At 37.9% G+C, this 26,662-nt stretch overlaps 1 protein-coding gene across 1 annotated transcript; it reads right to left on the minus strand.

The window, feature by feature from the left end:
• Positions 1 to 1,003: 1,003 nt before the first annotated feature.
• CHMP4C (charged multivesicular body protein 4C) lies at positions 1,004 to 26,662 on the minus strand. The gene is made up of 5 exons (XM_007185110.3): positions 26,290 to 26,662; positions 7,597 to 7,774; positions 5,312 to 5,426; positions 2,153 to 2,318; positions 1,004 to 1,960 (listed from the first exon to the last, which is right to left on the minus strand). The coding sequence occupies exons 1-5, from the start codon at positions 26,477 to 26,479 to the stop codon at positions 1,896 to 1,898; spliced, it is 714 nt and encodes a 237-aa protein (XP_007185172.1). The 5' UTR covers positions 26,480 to 26,662; the 3' UTR covers positions 1,004 to 1,895.

Consider the following 26,662-nt stretch of genomic DNA (forward strand, 5'->3'; position numbering starts at 1 on the left):
CCTGTCCTCAGTAATTTCCTCATACATGTATACAGATCAGTTCTCTGCAGATCTCCAGCGTGCTCCCTCGCTCTCTCTCTCTGAAGCAACCTCCTTTCCAGGAATTTCCCCATAGATTTCCTCCACTCGGTAAGACCGCCAGGCTCTGTGAAGGCAGTGAGCTGGGACTGGAAGTACTCGTTTCATTTGTTTCCGTCTCAAGAATCACAGTCTAGTGCTGCCTGCTGTCAACTGTCTGGAAACTGTTGTTTCATATATTTTGTCCAATTTTCTAGTTATTTGATGGTAGAAGGTAAATCCAGTTCCTGTTATTCTATCAGGACCCAAAAGATGTAAAAACTTAAAGAGTCATTCATTTAACAAATCTTAATTAAATGCCAACTGTATGTGAGGGACTGTGCAGAGATACACAGTGGGATTGAACTGGAAGAGATACAGTCCATGACCTCAAATTACCACAGCCCAGCAGGGAAGAAGAATAATAAAGTGATTGTTCAAGTAAATATGCAACATAAACCATGATAGATGATAGGAGAGAAAGCAGAGTGCTACAAAAGCATATAACAGGGAGACTTGATTTAGTCTGTGCAATCAGGAAAAGTTTACCAAAACAAAGGACACTCTAAGATTTAAGGAATAAATAAGATGTGGTATCTGTGTTGCGGAGGGTGGGAAGACTGCTAAGAAAAAACAGCATGTGCAAAAGGCCTGTGGCAAGATGGAACCATTAGACATCATCAAGTCCAACCCTTAGATTTCCCAGGGAAGACACAAAGGCAAGACACAAGAGTTTATGACTTGCCTAGTTGTACTGTGTTAGTGTCAGAGCAGGAGATGGAATCCAGAACTCCGACCTCCAGGCCTAGTGTTCTTTCCATCCCATTAGACCTTGTATTCCCTAAGCAAATGTGGGGAATTACTAGATCATTTTCTATAACGACGTTTGTCATTTTATGGTCCATGAACCATTATGGACAATACATAATGTTGTACTTTCACTTAAAAATCATTATGGCCAAAACTTTATTCAAGATATACTTTTAATTTCCTATATTTTTACATATTTACAAGGAATATGATGTAAAGTGTAAATAAATGTACAAGAGAGCACAAAACAGTAAAGAATGAATACTCACACATTTAGCACGCTGAAGCCATACAGCATCATAATGGACTGGGAATGTTAATGCAGCCCCCTACGTGACTAAATTACACCCAGGAGATTCTCGCTCAGCAGTGTAAGCTGTTAGTGCTTTCAGACATTTTGGGAAATGCATCCATTGTCCCATTCCAAGCTTAATTGGCATAATAAATGTCAATTAAAACTCCTTTAAGATTTTAAACTGCAAAACTCAAGTGAAACTATTTATGTATAGACTCACAAAAGACTTCTCTACAAACTTCTCTATCTCCTATAAGAGATACGTTTCTTATACATTCACCCTGGGCTACAACATGGATACACACAGCAAACTTGCATTCTCATAGGAAAGAAAGTTATTTTCCCCATCTTTCCTAAACACATCATCACTCTTAAGTTGCTTATAAACTGTTATATGTTTTATATGTTCATAGAATTCAGTTTTCTTTCAACAAATATATAGAGAGTACCAACTATGTGCCAGGACTGCAAATAATACAATAGTGAACAAGGTAGAATGCCCCCTCCCATCAGTATGGAGAGATCCTCCAAAACGCTACCAGGAAGTCCCATTCCATCCTGGATCCTAAATCTACACATGACTCCTTTTTTAACTTTTACCTATGAGGCTTAAAAGACAATTATTCATCCAGTAAAAATATAAAACAGAATCTTTGTTAACCTCTATATTTGGCAAAAACATTTTTTGTGTCTTATGTACAGCTCATTAATTTCGGTGTCCAAACATTCTGTTTTAAGTAGCCCAAGCTGCCAATTGTTTGATATCATCATCCTCTTCTTCTGTCCTCCTGGAAGATGCTGAAACAAACAAACAAAAAATGGATAAAAATTAGTAATTGGTGACATTCATACTTTCAGCACAGAAAACAGGTATGAATTATGTATTAAAAGATATATTTTATGAAATGAAAAATAAGTGCTAAAAGGGATAGGCCTGGCTATTATTTCAGGTAATTATTTGACCACAGGTGGTTGAGGTGGCGAACAGACCTGCTCGGGATCGATGTGCAGAGGAGGATGTGCTTGACATGCGACCTGCTACTCTGTCTGGCTGTGCTGGGAGGGAGGAGGAAGGCACATTTGGAAGTCGGATATTTGCCATCTTCTTATTTAATTCTTCCTGCTCCAGTTCCTCAAGTTCTGCCATCAGCTCATCCTGAACAGAGGAAAAAGAAAGAATTAGGGAGTTAATGTTTCAAGAAGTGGGTTTCCTCAAACATAATAACAAGAACATCTGCTACCCAATTGATATGTGAGAACCCAGTGAAATGGAATATTTATTTTAAGACTAAGTCTTTTTTGCAACACTGAGCAATAATTAAAATATGAATATTTGGGGTTGTGCAAATTTGTTGTAGTTAATCTTATAATACTTCAGTCAACAGTTTTTCAAGTAATTTGTGCTAGCTGAATATATAACCTCCACAGTTTCTAGGAAATTTACACCTTGCCTGTCATTTTTCCAGTGTATCTTTTATTTTCTACTATTAAGAATTAAGAATCTGTGAGACTTTAACTAGAGGAAATAAATATTTTCATTTGGGTTAATGCTACTGAAATAAAACAACAGGTATAGCAAAACCATAACATACCAAAAGTAAAAAGAATCAAAGATATTATTGTTCCTTTGTCAAATTACCAAAACTAGTAAATATCATGCTGTGTGTCTTAGTTAAGAAAGCTTCAACTCAAGGTAGGTACACTGTATTTCTTTCTTTTAGCAATAGCCCCAGAGAGTCTGGTTTAATCCTAAACTATTCTCTGTCCCAAGAACCTTAGAGAGGCAAGTCTAGTTTGAGGCTTTAAGGGTAAAAGTCACCTTATGACAGATATGAGATGACTTGAGATGAATAGGTCATGTCTAACTGGCTCCAAGTGTCCTCAGGTTGAGTCCAACCCCCCTGAGAGAAGTTGGGAGTCAAAACTAAATTTGTCATCATTAGAATTCTGAGGTTGTCATTATTAGAAATGACCTAAGACACTCTTACATTCGACCAAGGAGATTTCTTCATTTATTCATCATAGAACAAATTTACTGAGAGCTCACTCCTGGCTGAACTCAGGGCTGGGGAGACAAAGTACAAACAACAGTCCCTACATTTAAGGAGCATATTGAATGTAGGAGAAAGGCACAGAAACAAATAATTATTCTATGTTAAAATGAGAGTAACAATACTATGGGCCAAGAGTGGAGATCCTTAAGCCAACCGCAGCATTCGATCAAGTCACCATGTATCAGACATACAGTAAGCTGAATGACTGTCTGACCACCATTATATCTACCTCATGAAAAGGAAATAAACATGAAAATGTATAGCATGAGGCCATGTGAAATAGTGTGGTCAGTGTAGTTGTGGGCTTTATGGTGCCCCACAGGCTGAATGAATAATGTACCTTCAGCATGAATACTCTGATATCCTATTTCTGCTCACAAAACAATTAAGAACAAATATAGCAAATGTAGTAGTAGCAGAACACACTATCCTACACTGAATGTATGCCCAGAATTGCCAATAGTGCTTGATGGTTACCAACAGCACTGAAAAGATATTGATATTTTCTTTAGCAGATATGTGGTGACAGAATAATCACCTCCATCATTTTCAGACTTCAGGTACCATACACTTATTTATTCATTGATAAAAGAATTTAAGAAACTTTAGAGATAGTCTAGGGATCTGGTCATTTTCATTTTATAAATGAGAAAACTAAGGGTCAGAAAAGTAAAGGGACTTACACAAAGTTTAGTAATAAATGGCAGAACCCAGATGTCCTAATGAGCCCAGAGCTCTTTCCACCATGTCATAGTGCACTCATTAGGTGCTTGTTAGTCTAACCAGGGATAGGCAAACTTTCTCTGGAAAGGACCAGACAGCAATATTTTTGGCTTTGCAGACTGCATATGGTCTCTGTCTCATAGCCTTCTTTGTTGCTATTGTCACTGCTGCTGTTGTTTTCTGCAATCCTTTAAACATATAAAAACCATCTTGTTCAACAGGCCATACAAAAACAGAACTTGGGGAGGATTTGGCCTGAAAGCCACATTTTTCCAACCCCTGGTCTATACCATTTTAAAAAGCTATTGAAGAAACAGACGAACAGACAACAAATAGAAAACAAATTTATGGTTACCAAAGGGGAAAGTAGTGGGGGGCGAGGGATAAATTAGGAGTTTGGGATTAAAGTATACACACTACTGTATATGAAATAGACAACCAAAAAGGACCTACTGTATAGCACAGGGGACAGCACTCAATATTTTGTAATAACCTATAAGAGAAAAGAATCTGAAAAAAAATAGATATATGGGTATGTATAACTGAATCACGTTGCTGTACACCTGAAACTAACACAACATTGTAAATCAACTATACTTCAATTTAAAAAAAAGAAAGTAGAATGGAGAAAGATAAAATAAAATAAAACAAAACTAGAAAAAAAAAGCTGTTGACACCTAATTCTCACTTTAAAGGATTCTGTGGAACTACATCTTAATTATTAGATGTACCATTTTTAACACTACATGAACGTAGGAAGTCAGATTCTTTGCCATGCTAATCTGAGAATTGGAAATGTTTCAAAATTTGTGTGTACTTTGTGTGTACTTTGAGTAGAACAATTGAAATTCACAGTGCAGACACCACCATTATAATTATAGTCTGTATTATTGGACTGATTAATCTCAATGGAGTGTGTGTGTTAATAATGTCACTCCACATTTATTTTGTTTCATAGCCTAAGTAATGAACAGAGGTAGACTAACCTCTAATTTAACATGAGCATGATCTGTCTGTTTCTTGCAGAGTGACACAGTCTGCTTTGTTTTGCCCAGATGTGCGAGCACTCAATTTTTCGTAATGGGGCTTTAGGCTTCAACCATTAAAAGTCACTAACTTTACATAATCACATGCTGCTTTTCCTTAATAGCTGAAAACTTAATTAGGGGGCTATCTGCCAAACTATATTAACCTTTCCTTTAAATCAGAGCTACCAACACTTCATTTCCCTCTTAAGACAGGTACTTTTCTAAGAAATTTATTCTTTAATGATATTTAAGGAAATGTGTAAGGAAACCTGCTTGCCCCATATGGTGGGAAGCTGTCTTTTTTAGCAGCCACAATACTCCATTCTTTATATAGTGTCACCCACCTCATCAAAGTTATCGCCAAATCCAACTCGTTGAGAAAACGCTTCTGAGATTTCTTGGGCAATATCCTGTTGCTCTGTGATCTCTTGCATCAAATCATCTATTTTGTTCAGATCCCTAGGAAATAATATTTTATTGAAATAGTTTAGAATTTTACTTTAAAATTATGAATTTAGATATAAATTAGAAAAATGAGTCAATTTAATATAAACTCTTAGTTATTTCAGTAGCATAGTAAACATTCCGGGTGATAAGACTTATCAACTTTAAGAATTTGCATTTCAAAAAAATTAATAATTCTGTATATGTACATATATTTTAAATTATGTAAATTAAATTAAATTGATAGCCATTACATTTGGGAGTCACTAGAGGGCAAATTATTTGATAACTAACAATATTTGTAGACCCATTTTGAAATTTTGTCTGGTAGGGCATATGTAAAATTTAAATATATGCTGCTATGTATTAACTCTGCAGGAAGTGGTACCATGGGCCACCAAGGACCACTGTGACTAAGATAAACTCGGGCAGCTCTCAGCAGCTGCTATCAGGGCAGCTTTTCGTAGAAGGTGAACTCTGGAACTAGAGATCTATTTTCTAGACTGCCTAGTATGTCTGAGGTCCTGGCTCCCTGAGAACTTTCCCATAGCTGCTGATGGTCTGAGAGATTACCGATGAGAGCAGGATTAGGCCTATGAAGCCCTCAGAAGAATCAGCAACTTCAGCAAAGGAATCACAGGCCCAGGACGGACAGCTGCTTTCAAGACAGTTTCTAGCACCCAAGTCCCACTGGCCTCCAACCACCCACCGAAGCTGCCAGTGTCCGAATGCCAGCATCTGAGCTGCCTCTCCAGTACCTTGTCTCTGAGTCATTCCTCCAACTCTGAAGCTAGGCCAAACTGATTGGACACCAGAGAAGTGACAATTTTCCTCATTATTAAGCAATTAACACTGAAATTTTGATTCCCAGTGGAATAAATCTTTTACAAGTTTTCCAGACTCTATATATGGGAAAAGCTGAGTATTTTCGACATAATTTCATGTAGTAATCAAAAGAATACTTTGCCATCCTCCTATCACCCCTTATTTCCAATTCTTATATTTAAACCAAATATACAAGGATTATTTATTTGAAAATCCTATGAGAAAGGTACAGCTAAAGTTTGGGAGTGAATTTTTCTCGAAAGGAACATCCAGGGATGCTGCTGCTAAACGACCCGGAGAGAAAAACTATGATTTTGTCATACATTTTAGCACCCTGCTTACAGCAACAATATAGAACTGTGACTCTGATAATGAATTGAATGATGTCTCAGAAGCTGTCAAAATGATGGCTGACTGTCAATTGATTATCAAGGCAAGAAAATGTTAGCAAAGATGTCTTCACTGACCCCAGCCTCTCTCTCTCCCACCTTTTCCCATCCATGGAAGCTTCTCTACATCCCTCAGTCACTCTTTGCCCTTGTGTACCTTTGGTCCAAACTTCATTATGATATTTAACTTTGGAAAAGGATTAGGTCCCAGACATTGATTCTCAGTGTGAATATAAAGCAAATTGTTAGCCCCACTACCACTATGAATATAGATTACTGAGCGCTTACTTTGTGCCAGGAACTCCTAAGTGCAGTATATCTTGTATCTCATTGAGTTTCACAATAACCACATGAGGTAAGTACTATTATTATCTCCAATTTACAGATAAGGAAAATGACTCAGGGAGAGGCTAAGTAATTTGCCCGAGGACAGTCAGCAGGATCTGGGATTATAACCTAGAAAATCTGACCCCAAATCCATGCTTTTATCTACTATTTTATGTCAATGGTTCTCAAACATTGGTTAGTATCAGAATCACCTGGGGAGCTTGGTTAAAAACAAAAAGGTCCAATCCTTACTTTTCTTGAAGGAGCTTGGGCATCTGTGTTCTCATTAGTAGTGATTTTTGAGTCCCCCCAAAATTTGACAACCACTATTGTATTAGTTCTAACACCTTCACAGATATTAACATTTAAGTCTTTTTAAAATTATAGAATGAAAATATTTGCAGGTGGGGTGTCAAACAATAGTGAGGCTACTGGGAAACATTAAAGGCAAAATGAATGTCCTTTATTTTTTCATGGTCTTTTATCTCTTTTGCCAATATTACTTCTGCTCTTTCTCTGTGGGAACATTCCATTCCAACATGTCAAAGAGTCTCAAATGAGTAAGCCCATTCCTGTGCAGATCATCATATACTTCCAAAGCACTGAGGGAGTTTATGGCTCAGAGGGAGACTAAAGTCACTCACATGTTTTCATGAACTGCTTTCATGGCTTTTGCTGCAATGCCCATGTTCCTTAACACTTCCGTGTTGGTGTGTGAGTTTTCCAAGGCTTCTCTCTGGAACTCAATGGTAGAAAGTGTGCCATCAATCTGAGTGAGCTGCTTCTCAAACCTCTTCTTTCTCTTTAGTGCCTGTAATGCAGCTAAATAAGGGAGAAGCCACATTTATAAGGAGAGAGCCAATCACTCACTCAAGACACTTGCTGAGATATGTTTACTCAGCACCAACCATGGAATCAGTATTGTTGAAACCAAAGAGGATACCAAATAAAAAAACTAAAGGGTAGCATCTATCCTTTCAGTTGCTTGTACCAACTACTGTTTCCTTAAACATTTTTTTATTCTTCCAAAGATCTGCCAAGTGTCAGAAGATGAAAAGTCAAAATTTCATAGTCTATAAAATATACCACAGAAGTGTTTCTGTTAATACTGGATTTTAGAAAAAGAATAGATAAAATAGAAGTAAATATCACATAATAAGAAAAATAAAACTTTAGAGAAAGAAAGAATTTTAAGGACTATCTGTTCTAGCCCTATTTTCTTATTTCAAAGACAAGTTAATTGAGACCCAGAGAAGTTATATGACTTGCTTGAAGGTAGTCAGTGAGTGACAGTCCAAAGCCTAGGATGCCAAGCATGTCTTGGTCTGAAGTGACTATGAGATGATCAGTAAGGTTACATCTAATCATAAATGTCCATAAAATCAACACTGTAGAGTCATTCTCAAGGATTAGATGGCATACCAGTGAGGGAAAAGACTGGTGCCTTCAGAGAAATGGTATCCAAATACCCTCCCATTAACACTTAGCAAAATCTTACGTGCTTCTTTCAAAAATCACAACACTGAGTTCTTCTGACTATGGCACCTTGGAAGGCACCCCGAAAAATAGGCCCTAAAATGGGAGTTTTGGTAAGGCATTTAGTGAGAATGCAGGAAAACAGCAGCAGTAGAATGCTAATATGAAGATAATTAAATGGAATTGACAAAAGAACTCAAATATTTTAATGGTTTCAGAGTGAAACATGTAAGTTATTGCAACAGAGATTTCTGAGGGAAGGGTCTTTTCTAATGGTGTTGGTCAATTTCTTCTTGTGCTTCCAACAGATTTAGTATATTTATTCCAATTCTTTTTGTTTGGTGCATGAAGAGTTCTAGCCATTATACTTTCCTGCTGGATTTTATTAATGATCTATGAATCAATATTAGTTGATCTCCATTTAACCTTTGCCTCAAACTCCATTTTGTTTTCTATTAAATTAATATTTAATATAAAGTTAATATTTACATATTAAATTTATATTTTGTATATTAATATTAATGTTTAATATAAAATTAATCTTTCAGCTTTCTTTTTATTACAATTTGCCTGTAATAATTTTACATGGGGGCTTCCCTGGTGGTGCAGTGGTTGAGAATCTGCCTGCCAATGCAGGGGACACAGGTTCAAGCCCTGGTCTGGGAAGATCCCACATGCCGCGGAGCAACTAAGCCCGTGTGCCACAACTACTGAGCCTGCGCATCTGGAGCCTGTGCTCCGCAACAAGAGAGGCTGCAATAGTGAGAGGCCCGCGCACCGCGATGAAGAGTGGCCCCCGCCCTCCACAACTAGAGAAAGCCCTCGCACAGAAACGAAGACCCAACACAGCCAAAAATAAATTAATTAATTAATTAATTAAAAAAATAATAATAATAATAATTTTACATGGACCTCAATTTCAAAATTGTTTTTAATTTTCTCTTTTTTGATATTGCCTATTACAGATAGCATATATTTGAGTGTTTAATGTGTGTGATTATTTTTAACCATTCAGATAGTCTCCAACTTTTAATGTAAGTTTTTAAGTTATTATCATTTATTGTAATAACTGATAGATCATCTAGTATGGTCTTTTTACTATCATATTTATTGTGTTTTCTGTTTGTTGTGATTTTTATTTTCTTTTTGCTTTCTTGTCTTTATATAGATTGATCAATTTTCATTTGTCCATTTTATTCTCCTTTAATTGTGGGATAGTTATATATACTAAATTATTCTAATGGGTACCCTTGTATTTAAAATATACACATATAATTAAACTTAAGTTTTCTATCCATGTTGAAAATAAATCAGAATCTATAATTAATCAGTATCTATAAAATGTATTGTCCCCAAACAAGATTGTCTTATCACCCCAAACCCCACAGTATTTGATTGAAATAATCTCGCTTTTATTAGTTCCAGACGATTACCAGTTTTTTAAATTATTCTTTCAATATTTAAGGAAACATTTCTTAAGTGCAGTAAGTTTCATAGACACAATTTCAACAGTTATTTACACTAAACTAACAGAGCTTGCTGGCTTATTTTCTTACTATTGCTTCTTGTAGCCTACATTGTCATGAACCCAAGAGAAGAGAGAGAATGTAGGAAATAGAATATGTTAAAAACAAAACTTGTATTAGTATCTTCAGGGAGATCAAGAGGCTATTGTGTTATAAGATAAGAATGGACTTCCATGAAAATGAGCAACTAGAAAACAAGAAAAAATTCTTAGAAATTAAAAACATAGCTAAAAAAATAAATAAAAATGTTAAAAAGTAGAATAAATATAACTGATGACTAAATTAGTGACCTGGAATATAAAGTTAAGGAATTCTCCCAGAACATAGAACAAAAAGAGAGATAAGTTAATATATTGGAGGACAGAGCCAAGGAATCCAACATCCGTCTTACAAGGATTTCAAAAGAGAAAGAATGTTTCAGGGGGAGTCTGGATAATAATACAAGAATAAGTAATGATTTCAGAAGAAAATAGAAACAACGGTGGGGAAAGAAGTAATAAAGAAATTAAAGAATACGGTTTCCCCAAGCTGAAGGAAGACGATTCTTCAGAATAAAGATACTCACTGAACACTTAGATGGGAAAAGCAAAAAATAAAAGGCACATGCCTAGACCTATACTAGTGAAATTTTGTAACTCCAAGGTAAAAAAAGAACATCTTAAATGTTTCCAGAGGAGAAACAAGCAAAGAGATTATCTACAAAGGAATGAGACTGATATTATTATCAAATGTTTGAAATACTGGCTATCCAACAGCAATGGAATAGTGTCTTAAAATTTTTGAAATGTTTTGAAGCTAGAATTCTGTAAAAATCCAAACTATTATTTAAGTCTGAAACAAAATGAAGTCATTTTTAGACCTACAGGCATTTAGAGAATTTATATCTATGCACTGTTTCCAAAAAAAATACTTTTACTCCAGTAAAATTTTTTTTAAAATCCAAGAAAGGACAATATAGGCTACAAAAAGTAATAGTAAGAAAATAAGCCAGGGAACACTGTAGTTTAACAGTGCAAACAACTGTTGAAATCATAGTTACATGAGTGTTTCTCCATGAGGTCTCTCTCTTGAAAGAGAAGGCTGCCCAGAGCTCTATAGAAGCGGGTAGGGCATGCCAACAGGCAGGCTTCCTTCCAAGGGTAGGGAGGAAGCAGGCAGTCTGGGGATTCTTACAGTTGCCAAAGAAAGGCTTTTTAGGTGTGGATCACTTTTCTATATTCCCCTCATGAGTGGTAACTTTCTTTCCCCGCCCCTTTCTGCCCACTGTGAAGGTCCAGGGTCAACTCGGTCTGTTCTACTTCCCTCCCCAGGTGCAACACCACAATTTCAGTCCTTGCTGAATAGCACTAACACTTAATTTAAAGAACAGCTTTTATTTATTTATTTAATCTGTTCTTTAGGAAAGAACTAAAAAAAAGTAAAAAATAAAAAGAACATCTGGCACAAAGGCCTTTCTACAATATCATACAATATCACTGTGGAGAGGCTCTTCACGTGAATGACCAGAGCTGTGTGAGGGTTTTCTCCTGAACGCAGGAATATGGGCAGCTGACCTTCTGTGCTATCACTCTGCCTGGAGATCCACACCCACTATGACATTTATTATATTGGATTATAATTTTTGTAAAATGTATTCTACTCCATCTCCCCTGCACTAATTATAAGCCCTTTATGGAAAGGTACAGAATCCTATTCATCTGTTTCCCCAGCACCTGGCCCAGTTCCTGGCACATGGCCAACAAAATACTGTACATAACAAAAACCGAAGTTTACTGAGCATTTGCTAGAGGCCAAACTGGTGTTAAGTGCTTTATGTGCATTATGTGATTTATATCAACTCTCACAAAAAACTACAGGAGTAAATACTATTATCGGTCCATTTTAGAGAAGATAAGATGAATGAATACTAAATGAATAAATTTGATAACTTTGTGCACCATGACAGCATGGTATAACGGAAAGAGTATGGCCTTCAAAGTCAGAGTGTGAATTTTTCTTCCATGACTTAATAGATGTATATTCTTGGATAAGTCACTTTCCTTCTGGGATAAGTCACTTTCCTTCTTGGATAAGTCACTTTCCTTCTCTGAGCTTCAGTTTGCTGTTCTGCAAATGAGGACATAATCCCCAAGAGGCAGGGTGATTGTTCTAAGAACTAGTGATAATTTATGGAAACCACCTTATAAAGTACCTGTACACAGTAGAGACTGAGCAACTAGATATTATTTCTATTAATAAGAGTGATTTATATAACAGTCATTCATTAATGAGATTGCATATCTTATTTCTGAGACCTCCGGGCAACAAGTTACCTGTTTTTTCACCCTAACTCACCATAACAGGAACATAATATTACAAAACAGCTCTGCATTTCAATGGTACAGTGCATAATACTATACAGCAGAGTATCCTAAGAAGCTAAACTCCAAATACACATCTCCACCCAACATACCCAGAGGTGGAAGGTTCAAAGTCCGTCTCTTTCCTCTCTCAGGCTGGTTCAGTGTCCGTACTTATTTGGAACCTAACTATACCCATTGACCCTAAAGTATTTTCTTTTTTTTTTTTTTTTTGAGAATTTTTAAAACTTTTCATTAAAAAAATATACCACGCTTCCTAGTAAGAATTAATTTTAGATTACTTTCTGTAAATTGAAAAATACTATTTGGTATAAAAGATGGGGCTTTGGAGTTACTAGCACTGCATTTTAATCTTACCTCTACCAATTAAAAACTGTGAGTAATAACCTTATTATTATTATTATTAAGGAATGTGACCTTAACTCTCCTTGAATGATGCTCCCTCAGTTGAACAATAATAATAACAATAAAAATAACACCTAGAAGATGACAATAGAACACTGTACACTGCAGTCAGGTTTCCTTTCAAATCTAGGCTCCATCTACCCACTGCTACGTGGCCTTACATAGCTGCTTATTGGAAAATGTGAATATAACTCACGTGGCTGTTAAAGATTAAATGAAATAACATATGTAAAGAAATTAGTCTGGCACATAGTGAGTGATTACGAAATATTAGAAACCTTCATCATTATCATCATCTTCTTCACAAGATTTCAGAACCATATGATGGGAGCCACATGATGTAATGCCCAACCTTGCCAATATTTTTTATTAATAACAATAAGTTCTGGGAATTCCCTGGCAGTCTAGTGGTTAGGACTCTGTGCTCTCACTGCCAAGGGCCCAGGTTCAATCCCTGGTCGGGGAACTAAGATCCCACAAGCCGCACGGCGCAGCTGAAATAATAATAACAAGCTCTGGTCGGGACACAATTTTGAATGCCTACATTAACATATGGTTTCTGCCCTTCAAAATAGTTGGGAGAAATTTTAAAATTCACCAAGGTGTGAGATTTCAACTTACACTATAATCTCCATACCGCAAACTACACATTGGCCTGAATCAGAGACCTAAACTCTGAAGGAGGAAGCAGGCAATGAAAGTAAGTGAAGGAGAGAGAGAGAGGTTAAGGAGAAAGGGCTTCTTTGTTTTCTCACCTGTGAGAAAGAGATAGAGGAATATTCTATTATTACTCTATTATAACAGTAAAAAATAGTGCAAGAGTGATGATAAATGGCCGTGGACACTGGCTCCAGTATCAAAGAGCCAACAGGAAGAAGTGGGAACTCTGGAGACCAGGAGAGATTAAGCCTGACCTATGGAAGCAACGCCACTGGGCTCCAGTCCTCGGCTGCCATGCAGACTGCACGCCCAGCCTTCCACACGATCAAAAGAAGCAAGAGATCTGGATTTGCATCCCAAATCCTTCAAAGTTAAAAGCTGAGCTACATTTTTCAAAAAAACCTTGTGTGAGCAAAACAGATGATTTCTGTATGGCTGGATCTGGCCCCAGGACACCTGACACTTCTTGTGGCTTCTATCTGGCACAGTATGTTTCTCCCAAACACTAAGACCGGAGGCTTCTGTTCCAAAGAGTCAAGAGGTGTATGTGAGGAGTATCCTTGTGAGCTGTTTCTCATGTGAAATGATGATGCCACGGGCCCACCATGAGATGGACAGGCTTTAACTTTGATTTCTAATAACCAATTTAGGAAAGAAACAGCTGTATTTTTTTCAAAGACATTCGACAAATGTTGCAAATAAAGCATCACTCCTGATTTGGCAAAGAAGGACACTTTTCGAGCCGTGTAATTTAACCTATGTAGAATGTGCAATTCAATCTGCCAAGCTCCTACATGTGCTTTTAGGCAGCTGATGAAACCTGGAAAACATTCTTTCTAAAACAAAGGAATCTACTGTATTCCTTTGTGGGGGAGAAACTTCCAGGGGTTTTGTCTCTTTGTATAACAGTGATGTTTCTTCAGCGACGGAGCTGCAGAACAATGCCCTGTATGTACTGCTGCCAAGGGATACACGAAGAGCCCTTACTATACAGCCCATTGAGAACTGGGACTGAAATGTAAGAATTACCCACTTGAACCAAAATTCAACTAGCCCTCTGCAACTTTACCACATTGCCAGAGGAGGAAGGCTTTCAGTCATCTATGAAAAATAACTTCAAATAGCAGAAAAGAGTTGCCGTTTCATTGCTTAGATCATGTATAGGGCATCTTGATTGGAAAGGTCAATCTGTTATTCTTTGCTCGTTCAAGGTGTATAAATCCGTGCATTGTTCATCTATTAGTTGGCAAAAAAGGAAGAACATTTTAGGAACCATCATATCTAGTGACTACAAACAAACCTATCTGTGAACTATGAAACTGAATTATGACAGCTCTACTCTCTCCCAGGAACGGATGATTTCTAGAGAAGGCCTAAAAAGATGAAGCTTGGAAGACTTAATCCTAGAGAGTGCTTAAGTGATATGCCACTCATAATTGGCTATGTCCTCTTTTGCTTTTAACTGGGAAGTCTCATAATCGTGTTGTTTTATTTGAGAAACTTCAACGTAAGCCCTGTTCTTACTCACATACAACTCACTTCATTAATCAAACAATAGTTCTATTTATGGCAACTCATTATAGTTCTCGAAAAACACAATCTGAGTAAGCATCACCATGAGCATTCCATAAATGGAATAAAAACAAAATGTTTCTGTTCAAAGTCACAGGTTAGATTGGAAACGGCTGGGGAAATATTAGAAAAATCTAACATTCATTTATTTGTCCAGGGCCAACCCATTATGAATTTTCCCCAGCCTTCGTCATTTTTTAAAAATATCCTTCATCCATTCCTTTCAGTCACTCCACAGGCATGCACTGGAGATCCACCACACGCTTTGCACTGTAGGGGCAAAGAAATAAGGCTACAATCTCAGAGGAGACAAAATATAAAACGGGCATTCAATCACTTATTCATCATTCAACAAGCATTTATTAAGCACCTACCATCTTCAGGAACTGTCTCCATGGATACCAACTTGTATAAGGTACATCCTTCACTTCAAGTAGCATAGGAGACATTGAGGAAAATAATAAGAGACATGTACAAGGCACAATGGATACACAGAGGATACACACTACACTCTCTCTGGAGGGTAAGGGAAGACCTCACAGGGAAGGTAATGAAGCCAGGGTGACTGTCTACACAGATGCTCACACACACTGCCCAGTAAGAAGCATGAATGATGAAACATATTACTTCTAGCCCCTGACCCTCTCCCCTACTGCAAATCTCTTTACTAAATGATGTAAAGCTTCTGGACGAGAAACCAGAGCAAATCACACCAGTTTGCCACACTAGCTGGAACTTATAAGTAAGATCACACTTTCAGAGGTCTGGCCAATATTAAATGTCATTAAAAAGGGTAAATAGCAAGCTAAAAGAAGATTAGACCACAGAAATGATGTAGTGGATTATACAATGGCAAAGCAGATGCTTGAGAAAACAGTAAAAAAGGAATAAGATTGGAGAAAGTAAACAAGAGATATTCTGAGGAAAGGGCATTCAGAAGAGGAATATTGCTGTAAGCAAGCCAGTAATGTTGTACTGAATTTTGTGTTAAAAAAAAAAAAGAGTGATTGATTAATATTATAAAGTGTAAAGGATTACAAAGAGGTGGCCTCAGCCATCTGCAGAAAGATAGAAAGAGACAAGGGAAATGGACGTTATTGTCCAACAGAAATGATGTTCCTCGCCTCATCCTAAAAAGCTCACACTTACTTTTGGAGATAAGGCAGTTCTCACTGCCAGGATGTCACCCAAGAGATTAATAGAGGAGATAAATCTGAGAGGGGAAGGTCATGACCTAAAAGTGCTATTAGGCTTGAGTTGCCAAAAAGGAAGAAATGCTTGCATAAATGACTCATTTTATTTATTTTTTCCTTTTTTTAAAATTAAAAAAAAAATTTTATTGAAGTATAGTTGCTTTAGACTGCTGTGTCAATTTCTGCTGTACAGCAAAGTGAATCATCCATACATGTACATATATCCCCCCTTTTTTGGATTTTCTTCCCATTTAAGTCACCACAGAGCACTGACTATAGTTCCCTGTGCTATACTGTAGGTTCTCATTAGTTATCTCTTTTATACATAGTAGTGTGTATATGTCAATCCCAATCTCCCATTTCATCCCACCCTCCCATTTCCCCCTCAGTATCCATACGTTTGCTCTCTATGTCTGTGTCTCTATTTCTGTTTTGCAAATAAGATCATCTATACCATTTTTCTAGATTCCATATATATGTGTTAATATACGATATTTGGTTTTCTCTTTCTGACTTACTTCACTCTGTATAAAAGACTCATTTTAAATATCCACCGAAATTCCTATTTTTTATAATTAATTGCTTCCAAGGTCAATTTCCAGGCAAGTAAAATTAACTTGTTATTGGAACACTATACCAATGTATTAATTAAAATCCACTTGACATTCTTTGTAAAGACCCAGTTAAGTGACCAGGCAGAATATATAACCAATTGAATGAATAAGTTTTCTACTTGCTACTAGTATTATTAGTAACCTCACAAATTGGTAACCTTTATGGGCCTGCTATTGCTTAGAATATAGAGGAAAAAGTATGAACATGGCACCAGCAAATATTAAATAGAAAAACTCAGAAACAGCTGATTATGCTTCATTCTACAGGGTAGACATAGGTACCTATGGATGTAATTTTGTATGCTGCGTGTGTACCTTTGTGTATGTCTGTATATATGAATATGTGTATATGCATGTGTTTATATGTTCATGTGTGTATATGTATCTATATAATGTATATATGTGTTATGTGTATGTGTGTGTGTGTGTGTGTGTGTGTAATGTGGTTCTATTTTCTACTTGTAAATAAGTATTCCTTGTTCATATGATGCACCAATATTTCCAACTACTGTGCCCATGGCTTGTAGGTGCTCCTGAGAACCAACAAACTTTACCCCTAGAGCCCCCATTAGCTCCCACTGCTTATGATTCTATGATTATTCCCTGGAGATCCTATGACCAACAAATCTGGAGGAATACAAAAAGAAAAAAAAATCTGGAGGAATACATAATTCTAATCCTCAAAGCAAGGTGACTATTACTAACTTAAATTCTTGAAGAAAGGTTTACTTTGACATTGGTGATGAACTCTATGTACTATTCTTTAGTTTTTCAAATGTAAGTGAGAGAAAAACACTCAACAAGTATAATAGCTTACGTAAATATAGTTTACATGAATAAAAGGTGTCAAACTGCTCAAAAAATGATAAAACATAGGTTCTTGTGTATATGATCTTTGAAATATGTGTAAATTGGCTTAACATAATCATAACTTTTTTTTCTTGCTTCAGTCAACACAGTAGAAGTTCTGAGTTAGGGTAATATCTTTGTTCAAACTCCAGGGTTATACTGACTTTCATTTTAGATGAATGAAATATACAAAAAGAATGGTAATATAAATAGCACTGCTCACTGAGAAAGGCCGGTTGAACAATGTTCCTGCTACAGCAAAGAAGACACATCCATTATGACTGTGCAGCATATAGCACTCTGTGAAAGAACCAAAAAGATTCACTAGAAATTCATGTTCAAATAGAGAATGAAATGTCCCAAATGCTTGTCAAATGTTTGGTCGTACAATTTTATTTCTCTAACTTCATATGTAAGCCAAATATAAACATGTAAACTTTATTAATTTAAGCTCACTGGTTGACATTCAATTTTAAGTTTTTAAATAACTTCTAATACAAGGATTCCCAACTTTTAACAGAGAATAATCAACTTTTCCTTTCCTATACTTTTAAAAGCACCACTCCTCCTTGCTTGCCTTTTTGGGTTTGTTTTGTTTGAGGGTAGCAATTACACTGTTGGTATTTAAGTCACTAGACTGCTAGATTGAGAAGAGGTGTTGGAGGCTACACAGAGCAGATGATGGGCAGGGCTTTAGCTATTTCCCATTCTCTCACTGGAAATTCCCGCAAGATAGAAATATTTGAGAAAAGGGCTTAGCAGTGGGCTGAGAGAGCCACTGGTCCAGGTTTAAGAGCTCTTACTGCTTTAAAGTATGACCGTATAAACTTCGTACTAAGTCCTAAATATTTCCAATAAGTAATTCTCTATTAATACCACTTGTTTGAGGTAAGTAATTAAAATCTCTGGTACAAGAAAGTCAGTTACTCAGGAAATGGCTTACTATTTGCTTTATATTTATTCCAGACTCTTTTTTTATTTTTCCCTTCATCTTCTGCAAATTTTTGAGAAATTGTGTATGTGTTAGAACTTCTATAAAATTATAGTCAGAAAAAGTAGGAGAAACTAAAATTACTGGTATATGCTATAAGTTCTGGCTATAGTTTGCTAAAGCAGAGGATTGAGAGTGTAGTTTTAAAAAATAAAACCTCGATATTATCTATGTATTTTAAGTGATTGTGATAATTTTGCCCCTTAAGAGCACAAATAGATTCACGTGTACTTAAGCATATTACAAAAATTGAATACCAAAATAGATTATTCATGCCCTTTCCAAAACTGACCCCCTAAGCAAAGCATCATAAACTTTAAAACTCAGAATCAGATGCCTTGCCTTATAGGCATAGGTTAGAGTATTATGTGTTTTGAGTTGTTTTTTATTCTGTTATCTTGAAAATAAAATCTGATCTGAAATAAGTAGCCCTAAATACTGAGAAACATACTAGTAATACTAAGTACATCTGAGGACAGTTCACAGTAATCTCCTGTTGTAGTTTCTTGAAACTGCATAAATCATATGATTTTGGCATAATCATTGTGTTAGTAGTAACTTTTCTACCTTATTCTATTTTATTGTGGCTGATTCAATAAACTACAAAATAGCATAAATCAAGGAAAATTATATTTTTGCTGAATGTAAATATTTCCCAAAATATGGTGCTCTATTCCAGCTTTGTGGAATTTAAATGAAGAATAATAAAAAATGAATGCTCCAATATTTATACTATTGCTCCAAATTCATGAAGGAAAAAAATAAACTAGATGTAAAGTTATATAACACAAGAAGCAGTACCAATTACCCTCATAGAAGAAGCTATGGGTTAGCCAAAAAGTTTGCTCAGGTTTTTCCATGCCCGAATGAACTTTTTGGCCAACCCAATACGATAGGTCAGCAAACTGTCAAAATTTGTACCACAGATACTTGAAAGAATGATTCTAGAACAGATACACTCTATACTCTAGCTTCTGAGGAAGTAGAAAAGAAGCCAGTGGTAACTAGAAGCCAATACGAGTTCACAAAGTTGAAAATTTAGTTCAAAAACTAATCTCATGGGCTTCTTTTCTTTGGGTTACTGGATGATGACCAAAGAAAAAATATGGACCACCACTGGCCTTCTAACCTTATACATATCAAAATCACCCAGAAAGCTATGAGTACCAGAATTCTAAACCTTATCCCAGATCTCTTGAAACAGAATCTCCTGCTGTGGCATCTTAAAAAGCTTTCCAGGTGAATCTGATGAAGTTAACACACTACCAGTTCATAAACCAGCATCGTGAACCAGAGGTGTGTGAATATAGTTTGGTTTTAGGAATTCGCAAGGTATACTGAGGCATTGTTAGGGAAAAGAGAAAAAAACTTAGAGAAATAAGATGGTGTGGGCTAGAGATAGATGTCAGGTGTATTCATAACTAGATGAATAACTGAACTCACTGCTGAGGTGTCAAACTGGTAATCATGCCTTAGCTGAATCTTACATGAAACATCATTGCTATCATGCAGAGGTGATCCTGGAATGAAGTCTCTAGTGACATGTCATGAGCTTCTGTCCTTGGTTCTGTCTTATTCAATACATTTTAATACTTGAACAACAACAAAAAAGGCAGCTGAATAAATTTGTGACTGATTCAACCAAAAGAAATGGCTCATATATAAGACAATGAAATTGGAATTTTAAAATCTTTATTTTAAGGCAACTGAAAATAAGATGATATTGAATAGAAATACATGTAAAACATGGAATGCAAGTTTAAAATATTGATTTTAAAAAGGGAGGGAAGGGTAAATCTGGCTGGGATTTTTAATCCTTTCAAAGTCCAGTTGTAGAAAAAGCAACTGATAAGGCATCTGAAAAGGCAAATACAAACTGAGGCTGTGTCTGCAGAACAAAAGAGATAAGAAACCCAAGGCATTCTGTGCTGGTCAGTTCCCAAGTGCGTGAGTGAGGGTGTAAGCCCTGGATCCTTGCCAGGGCTCAGAGGGGAGAGGGAGGTATTAAGAAAGTGAGACGTTTTAAAATTACAGTTTAAGTGAATAGGGCTCCCAGGACTGGTCCAGACATTTTAGGTCCCCCCCGACCAGGGGTTAAAGCCTGAAGGGAGCTCCCAAGGTGAGGGAGGAAATTGAGGGTGGAGGTTGAGGGAGGGTCGCATTTCTATTGATCTGTCTTTTCCGGAAGAGAAATGGGCAGTTGACCTGAGAATAAGATCCAGGTATTGGATGCCCCAGGAATAAAATTCTTTTCCCTGGCCCCAGAATACACAGAGTGTGGTACAACAATTGGATAATCGGAGGCAAACAGAACACTATTATGATGTCTGGTTGTAATTTGAATACTGGGGGACTCTGGGACCCTGCACAACGATTGTGGAGTCATAGTACCCTATGCACTTCCCTAAAGAAAACTAATTCCGGTGCATAAGATGACTTGTCAGAAGCTCTGGGAGTGTTTCTTCGCAATTAACACAGCGGGAGGTTTATTTCTCATCCGGGTATCTGAGTGATGCCAGAGGAGAGGAGAAACAAGAGAACAGAACGGGTGAAGAAGAAAGGAGAGCAGAGATAGTGCCTCCCAGTTTAACGGTCCATTAAATAATACATACAGGTTCTCAAATTGCATCAGAATCATTGAGTTATTTGTTCAAAGTTCAGGTTTCTGAACTCTACACTCAACCCTAAATTAGAATTTTTAGGGGCGTCCTTCTGAGTATACATTTTAACCAGCATCCTCCAGGGCTTCTGATGCAGCTGATCTGAGACCCACATTTTGAGAAATTCTATTAAGAAAAGAGGTCGCCAGGTAAGTGATATCTCCCAGGGGAACTTCCATCCGGGTCCTGCAGGCTGTGCCTGTCTCCTATTACCTGAGCCATGCTTTTGCCCTCACTAGTCTGGCACTCAACCAGCTGACAGTGATGTGGTTCTCTTTACCCAGTTCTTCTGGCCCCCGGTGTCTGAGATTGCAGACTTCAGCTCTGTGACAACTATCATAAAAAGCCCAAAGAGATTCCAACACTGAGCTAAACTAGTGGGACTGTGCCCACATCCTGACTCCAAGGAAGCCCCAGACTGCATCATGACTCTGAAAACAAATTCATCCTTGCCCCCAAACACCTCAGGGCTCAAAGTGAGCCAGCTATGCACACAAGACTCTCTGTCTTGGGGTCTCATTTCACCAAACAGACACCTGGCAAAGAGGTTGAATGAATGACCTCAGCTCCGAGTTGTCACTGGAATCCTGTGAAATGACACTGAGGAGGGATTTTGGTCAAATTCACTTCCTCTCTGTCTCAACCTCTCACCTCTGTAAGTCCACTTCCCAACAGCCTAGTGATAACTCCAGCCTGGATCCACCCCTTTTCACATAGTTACATATTTGGATTTCTTGTTCTGCTTGGGAAAAGGTAAGCAACGGGGCCACCACGAGGGTGAGGGGAGAGAGCAGAGCGGTACCGAGGGGGAAGATGTCAAGGGGCACTCACTGTCAGGGCCTCACTCGCCTCACCCTGACTGACCTGCCCTGGTGAGCAAACCTCAGCACGGGAAGGGGTAACTGAGGAAGTGACAGAGGTGGGGTTGCAGAGAAGGAGACTCAGGCAAGTGACTGCTGTCCTCAACTATGTGAAAGGTCTTCACATGACAGATGGAGTAGATTTATTCCGTGTTATTCCAGAAGACAAATTTGAGCCAGTATGTGGATCTTACTAGGAAACTGATGTCAGCTTTAAAAAAAAAAAAATGCTATGTTATCACAAAGGGTGATATTTATAAAGCGCTGAACGGAGGGCTTTACACAGTAATGTCGTTAATCATCACAACTTTGAAGATCAACTTTATCACCACCATTATGCAGATGAAGAGACTGAGACTCAGGCCAAGTAAATGGTCTAAAGTCACACCGTTTCTAAGTGGCAGGACAGGGCCAGGAATCAAACCCAGGGCTATCTGCTTTGAAGCCCAGGCTCTTAACTACAACACTAAGTTACTTTCTATCAGATATTTACACATTGACGGAAACTGAATAGGGATATTACACTTAAGCAAATCCCTGAGATCATCTCTTAAAGATTTTATTAAAAAAAAAACAACTCATAAGAGAGGTTTGAACTGTGACCTCTAAGGTGTTCCACCACCTAGTGTGGCAGGAGGGAGTTGCAATGTGCTAAAATGTTGATACCTTCAGCTCCTGAGGCCTCCAGCCTGGGGTGTCCAGAGCCCTCGAGCTGCTGGTCCTTGGTTATCCCAGGGACACATACAAATATTATCGGTGCCCATGGGTGCCATGATATGAAAAGAGTTAAGAAGCACTGCAAGACTAAGAGACCTTGTATTTCTACCCCACTAACATTACCACGGATTTAGTTTTCTCATCCTTGACCCTGGCTACAGGGCAGAACCACCTGGGGGCACCTTTAAAAAATATTGATGCCCAAACCCCACCCCAGCCAATTATGTTAGAATCTATGAGGGTAGGATCCCGCAGGCATCAAGGTGACTTTCATATACAGCCAGGACTGAAAACTGCTCTAGATGACAGTGCTCAGCAAAAATAGAAAAAAAATTAAGTGACATATAAAAAAGTCTGCTTTTCCACAAAGCAGATTACTAGTTTATATAAAGCAGGAGTTCTATCATAGTAATCTGAATAAACTGCACTAAAGAATGTCTGCTCTTCTCAAGTTTTTAACCAAATTATAGATCTTGCTTCAGTTGTTCCTCTTTTAGATCAACAGAGCCTTGATATCATGGCTGTTGCAAAACCAGTTTGGTGGGGCCCACTCAGGCTCGTTTTGGTAGATTATGGTAACTGCCAAAGAGGTTTGAAGTAAGAATTAGCTACCACTGCACAGCCTTGCTACAAGTTGCAATGAAAGCAGGTTTTAGACTCAGATCTGCAGATACACTTATTAAACAAACATACATGGGCCAAGCAGGCAAAAAACAGTTTCTCAACCTGTTTATGAGCTCAGTGAAGTCCCAGCTCTATGTCCTTTTAGTCTTAATACACCTTATACAAAAGGCTCACTGAACACAGACAGCGACCTTCCCTGGCAGGGTGCTGTGCTCTGTGGGAGTTCAGAAATCCACCTGAACCAAGGACTGGACACTATGCTGATTTGATCAAGCCCCGGGTACCATCCTAACGTTGTTAGTTATACACTTAGTACATTCTTAACGCCTGTTCTTACGTGGGGAGCAAGGAAGTATCTCTAAACTATCTCAGCCAAACCACATGTTTAGAATACCCACAATTTCACCAGTGAGATCCTATTTCTAACATGTATTATGCTAATTTAAGAGTTACTCATTTTACCAATAAAACCCATTTTTGACATTGAGAATGCTAACTGTCAAAACTTCTGTTGTAGAGAACTAGATCATGGAAGAATTTGTACTGGCTGGGAGTATGGCCCTTTCTGCTACAATACTAGCTGGCCACTCAACTAGTATTCTTGACAGCATGTTAGCTGACTAACCACCTCTAGAAGTAAAACTTTAACTGCACATACATATGTCACTCTGATTATCAGGTAAATTACGGCCGTTCTGACACTGACATTGTGTAGCACAAGATCCATTTAGTACTAAGTATATTTGGCCTTATTATGTGTGTGAAAATATTTCTTGGGGGCTAATGGAAAACAGTAACCATATGTATATGAAGTTATTTGGTTTATTTGGAAGATGCTGATATTGACAGTGTTTCCAATGCATGGTCTGTGATTGGATTCTTTCCATAGTTTAGATTACAGATGGCCTCATGCTAACCAGACTCTTCCTACTTCCAGGGCCACTGTAGAACCAGGCTTGGGCTAACTCCAATGAAGCTCCCATGGATAAATGACGAAAAATAAATAGCTTTTCTGAAACCAATTGATTATTTGCACTTGATACATCTCTAGCTACTCTGATTTAAGGAAGTTAGATTGATGTTCCTGATTAGGGTTGCCTTTATTTATTTATTTATTTTGGTGTCTTTATAAAGTCTACTTGTAGACACTTTATTTAGTGCATTGCCAACTCAAGAACATTATATTATTTTACATTCTTTTCTTCTAAAAGCAAATCTATATTTCTACCACTTCATAGAAGCAGACGTTTCATTTTTCAGATTTTTTTTAAGCCAGTATTTACTGAGCAACCACTGTAGATAAAGCTACATACAGATCCAAGTGGATAACAAATCAAAAAAAAACAAAAAAAAACCCTTGACAGAGTACCTTGATGGGTACTCTAAGCAAGTGTCAGAGTACCCATCAAACTGAAGAGGAAGGGCCCAGGAACAGAACAACAAATGGCTTTTTAGCAAGTCATATTGGCATAGTGTCTCTGTAGAAATTGCCATTTAATAACATCCCAAAATATTTCAGACACGAAGTAAAAATAGAAACCAGCACTTAACTCTAAAACAGCCTACAATGTGGACAAGAGTTACATGCACGAGCAGACGAAAATGAAACTTGGCCTTTTTGTTGTTGGTAGTAAATGTGCATAAATGTCATTTTTATGGAAAGAGCAGGATTTTCAAGGTCAACTCCAGGAGACATGATTGCTTTCCTGTGTTAAACAATGGCAGGGTCATTTAGGGCAAACTAAATCTTCCCAAGGCTTCATTATGACTCAAGAAGCCCAACTTGAGGATGCAAGTTCAGGGTTTGGTGGTGAGCAGAGTCCTAAATTGCCACTTCTATTTCTGGGTCTGTCACTTGAACTTGTGTTACAAAAGCAAATCACTTCAACTTCTTACTGGGTTTTTATATGTGCCACAGGTGTTGTTTAGATCTATTCTCTATAGAGAGAGCCATACACTAAAGAAACCAATTAACTCTGGCAAAGAACAAAGGGTTCAAGGTGCAAGAGGAGCACCAAGAATCATTATTGACTTAAAGACCTTTCCACGTGGCAAAAGCCAGTGATAGAATTACTATTTAATTCTCCGACATTACTTTTTTGGTATAATAGCTCAACTGCACAACAGCCAACTAAAGTCTTCAACAGCTGAGGAAAAGGGAAACCAGAACATACTAGAATATACTTCAATGGAGATTTACAAGCAAGTTGAAATGTGTGATTCAAAATACAAACACACGGCAGAAAAGTTGATATTTAGCATTGGAGTCAGCAGGACTGGACCAGGGTGGGACAAGCCAGGGGCAAAATTTAAGGGGGCACCCAAAAAAGCAATAATCAAGATAAATAATATTTCAATGCAATATTTTTGAAATTCAAAATTAATGCAAAAAAAATCCACGATGAACAAAACATCACATTTCAGAACGAATTTGAAATAAAGAAGGGCTGTGCAGAACACTTAAGGGCCAGTTGCAACAGAAAAGAATCAATAATACCAATCCTGTTTTTATTTTAAATATTGCTATTTTGTTCATTATGGATGCTTTTGTATCAACTTTGAGTTTTTAAAATATTGCATAAAAATATTGTTCATCTTGATTACTGAGATTTGTGGTGCCTCCTTACATTTTGCCCTCTAGGATTGTGCTTTGCTCAGCTCTAACTCCGGGCCCCTGGGGGGGGGGTCATTACCAGTTTCTAGAAAGGCTGTGGGAGCACACCTGGTGGCCTGGGGGACAGGTGCAGTGGGCCAGACCGGACTGTCCCCAAGGAAACGGCTGGAGGTAGGAGGGGGAGAGTTCACGACTGGGGCCAGACCCCGAGCCTACCTCGTTTATTCTGCGTGCCGTGCTTCTTGGCCAGGCTGAGCTCCCTCTGGATTCGATTTTCCAGGTACTCTTGTTTCTTGCTCAGCATCTCTTCTGTCTCCCGAAGTCGAGCCAGGGCTTCCTGGGAGCTGGGAGCAGCTCGGCTCTTGGAAGAGCCTCCCCCTTTAAAAAACTTACCCAACTTGCTCATGGTTGTGGAGTTGAAGGGAGAGCAGCGGTCCCGGGAGCGTCTCAGGGCTCCCCGGGGCCGCGCCTGGGGAACAGGTGAGCGCGATCGGGCTCGGGACTCGGAGGCCCAGACCGGGGAAGGCGGCGATCCTGGGAATCAACACGTCGTCGGGCTTGCCCAGGTGACACCGTCTCCTGGGCATTT

The sequence above is a fragment of the Balaenoptera acutorostrata genome, chromosome 17, assembly GCF_949987535.1.
Source record: "Balaenoptera acutorostrata chromosome 17, mBalAcu1.1, whole genome shotgun sequence".
Lineage (NCBI taxonomy): Eukaryota > Metazoa > Chordata > Mammalia > Artiodactyla > Balaenopteridae > Balaenoptera > Balaenoptera acutorostrata.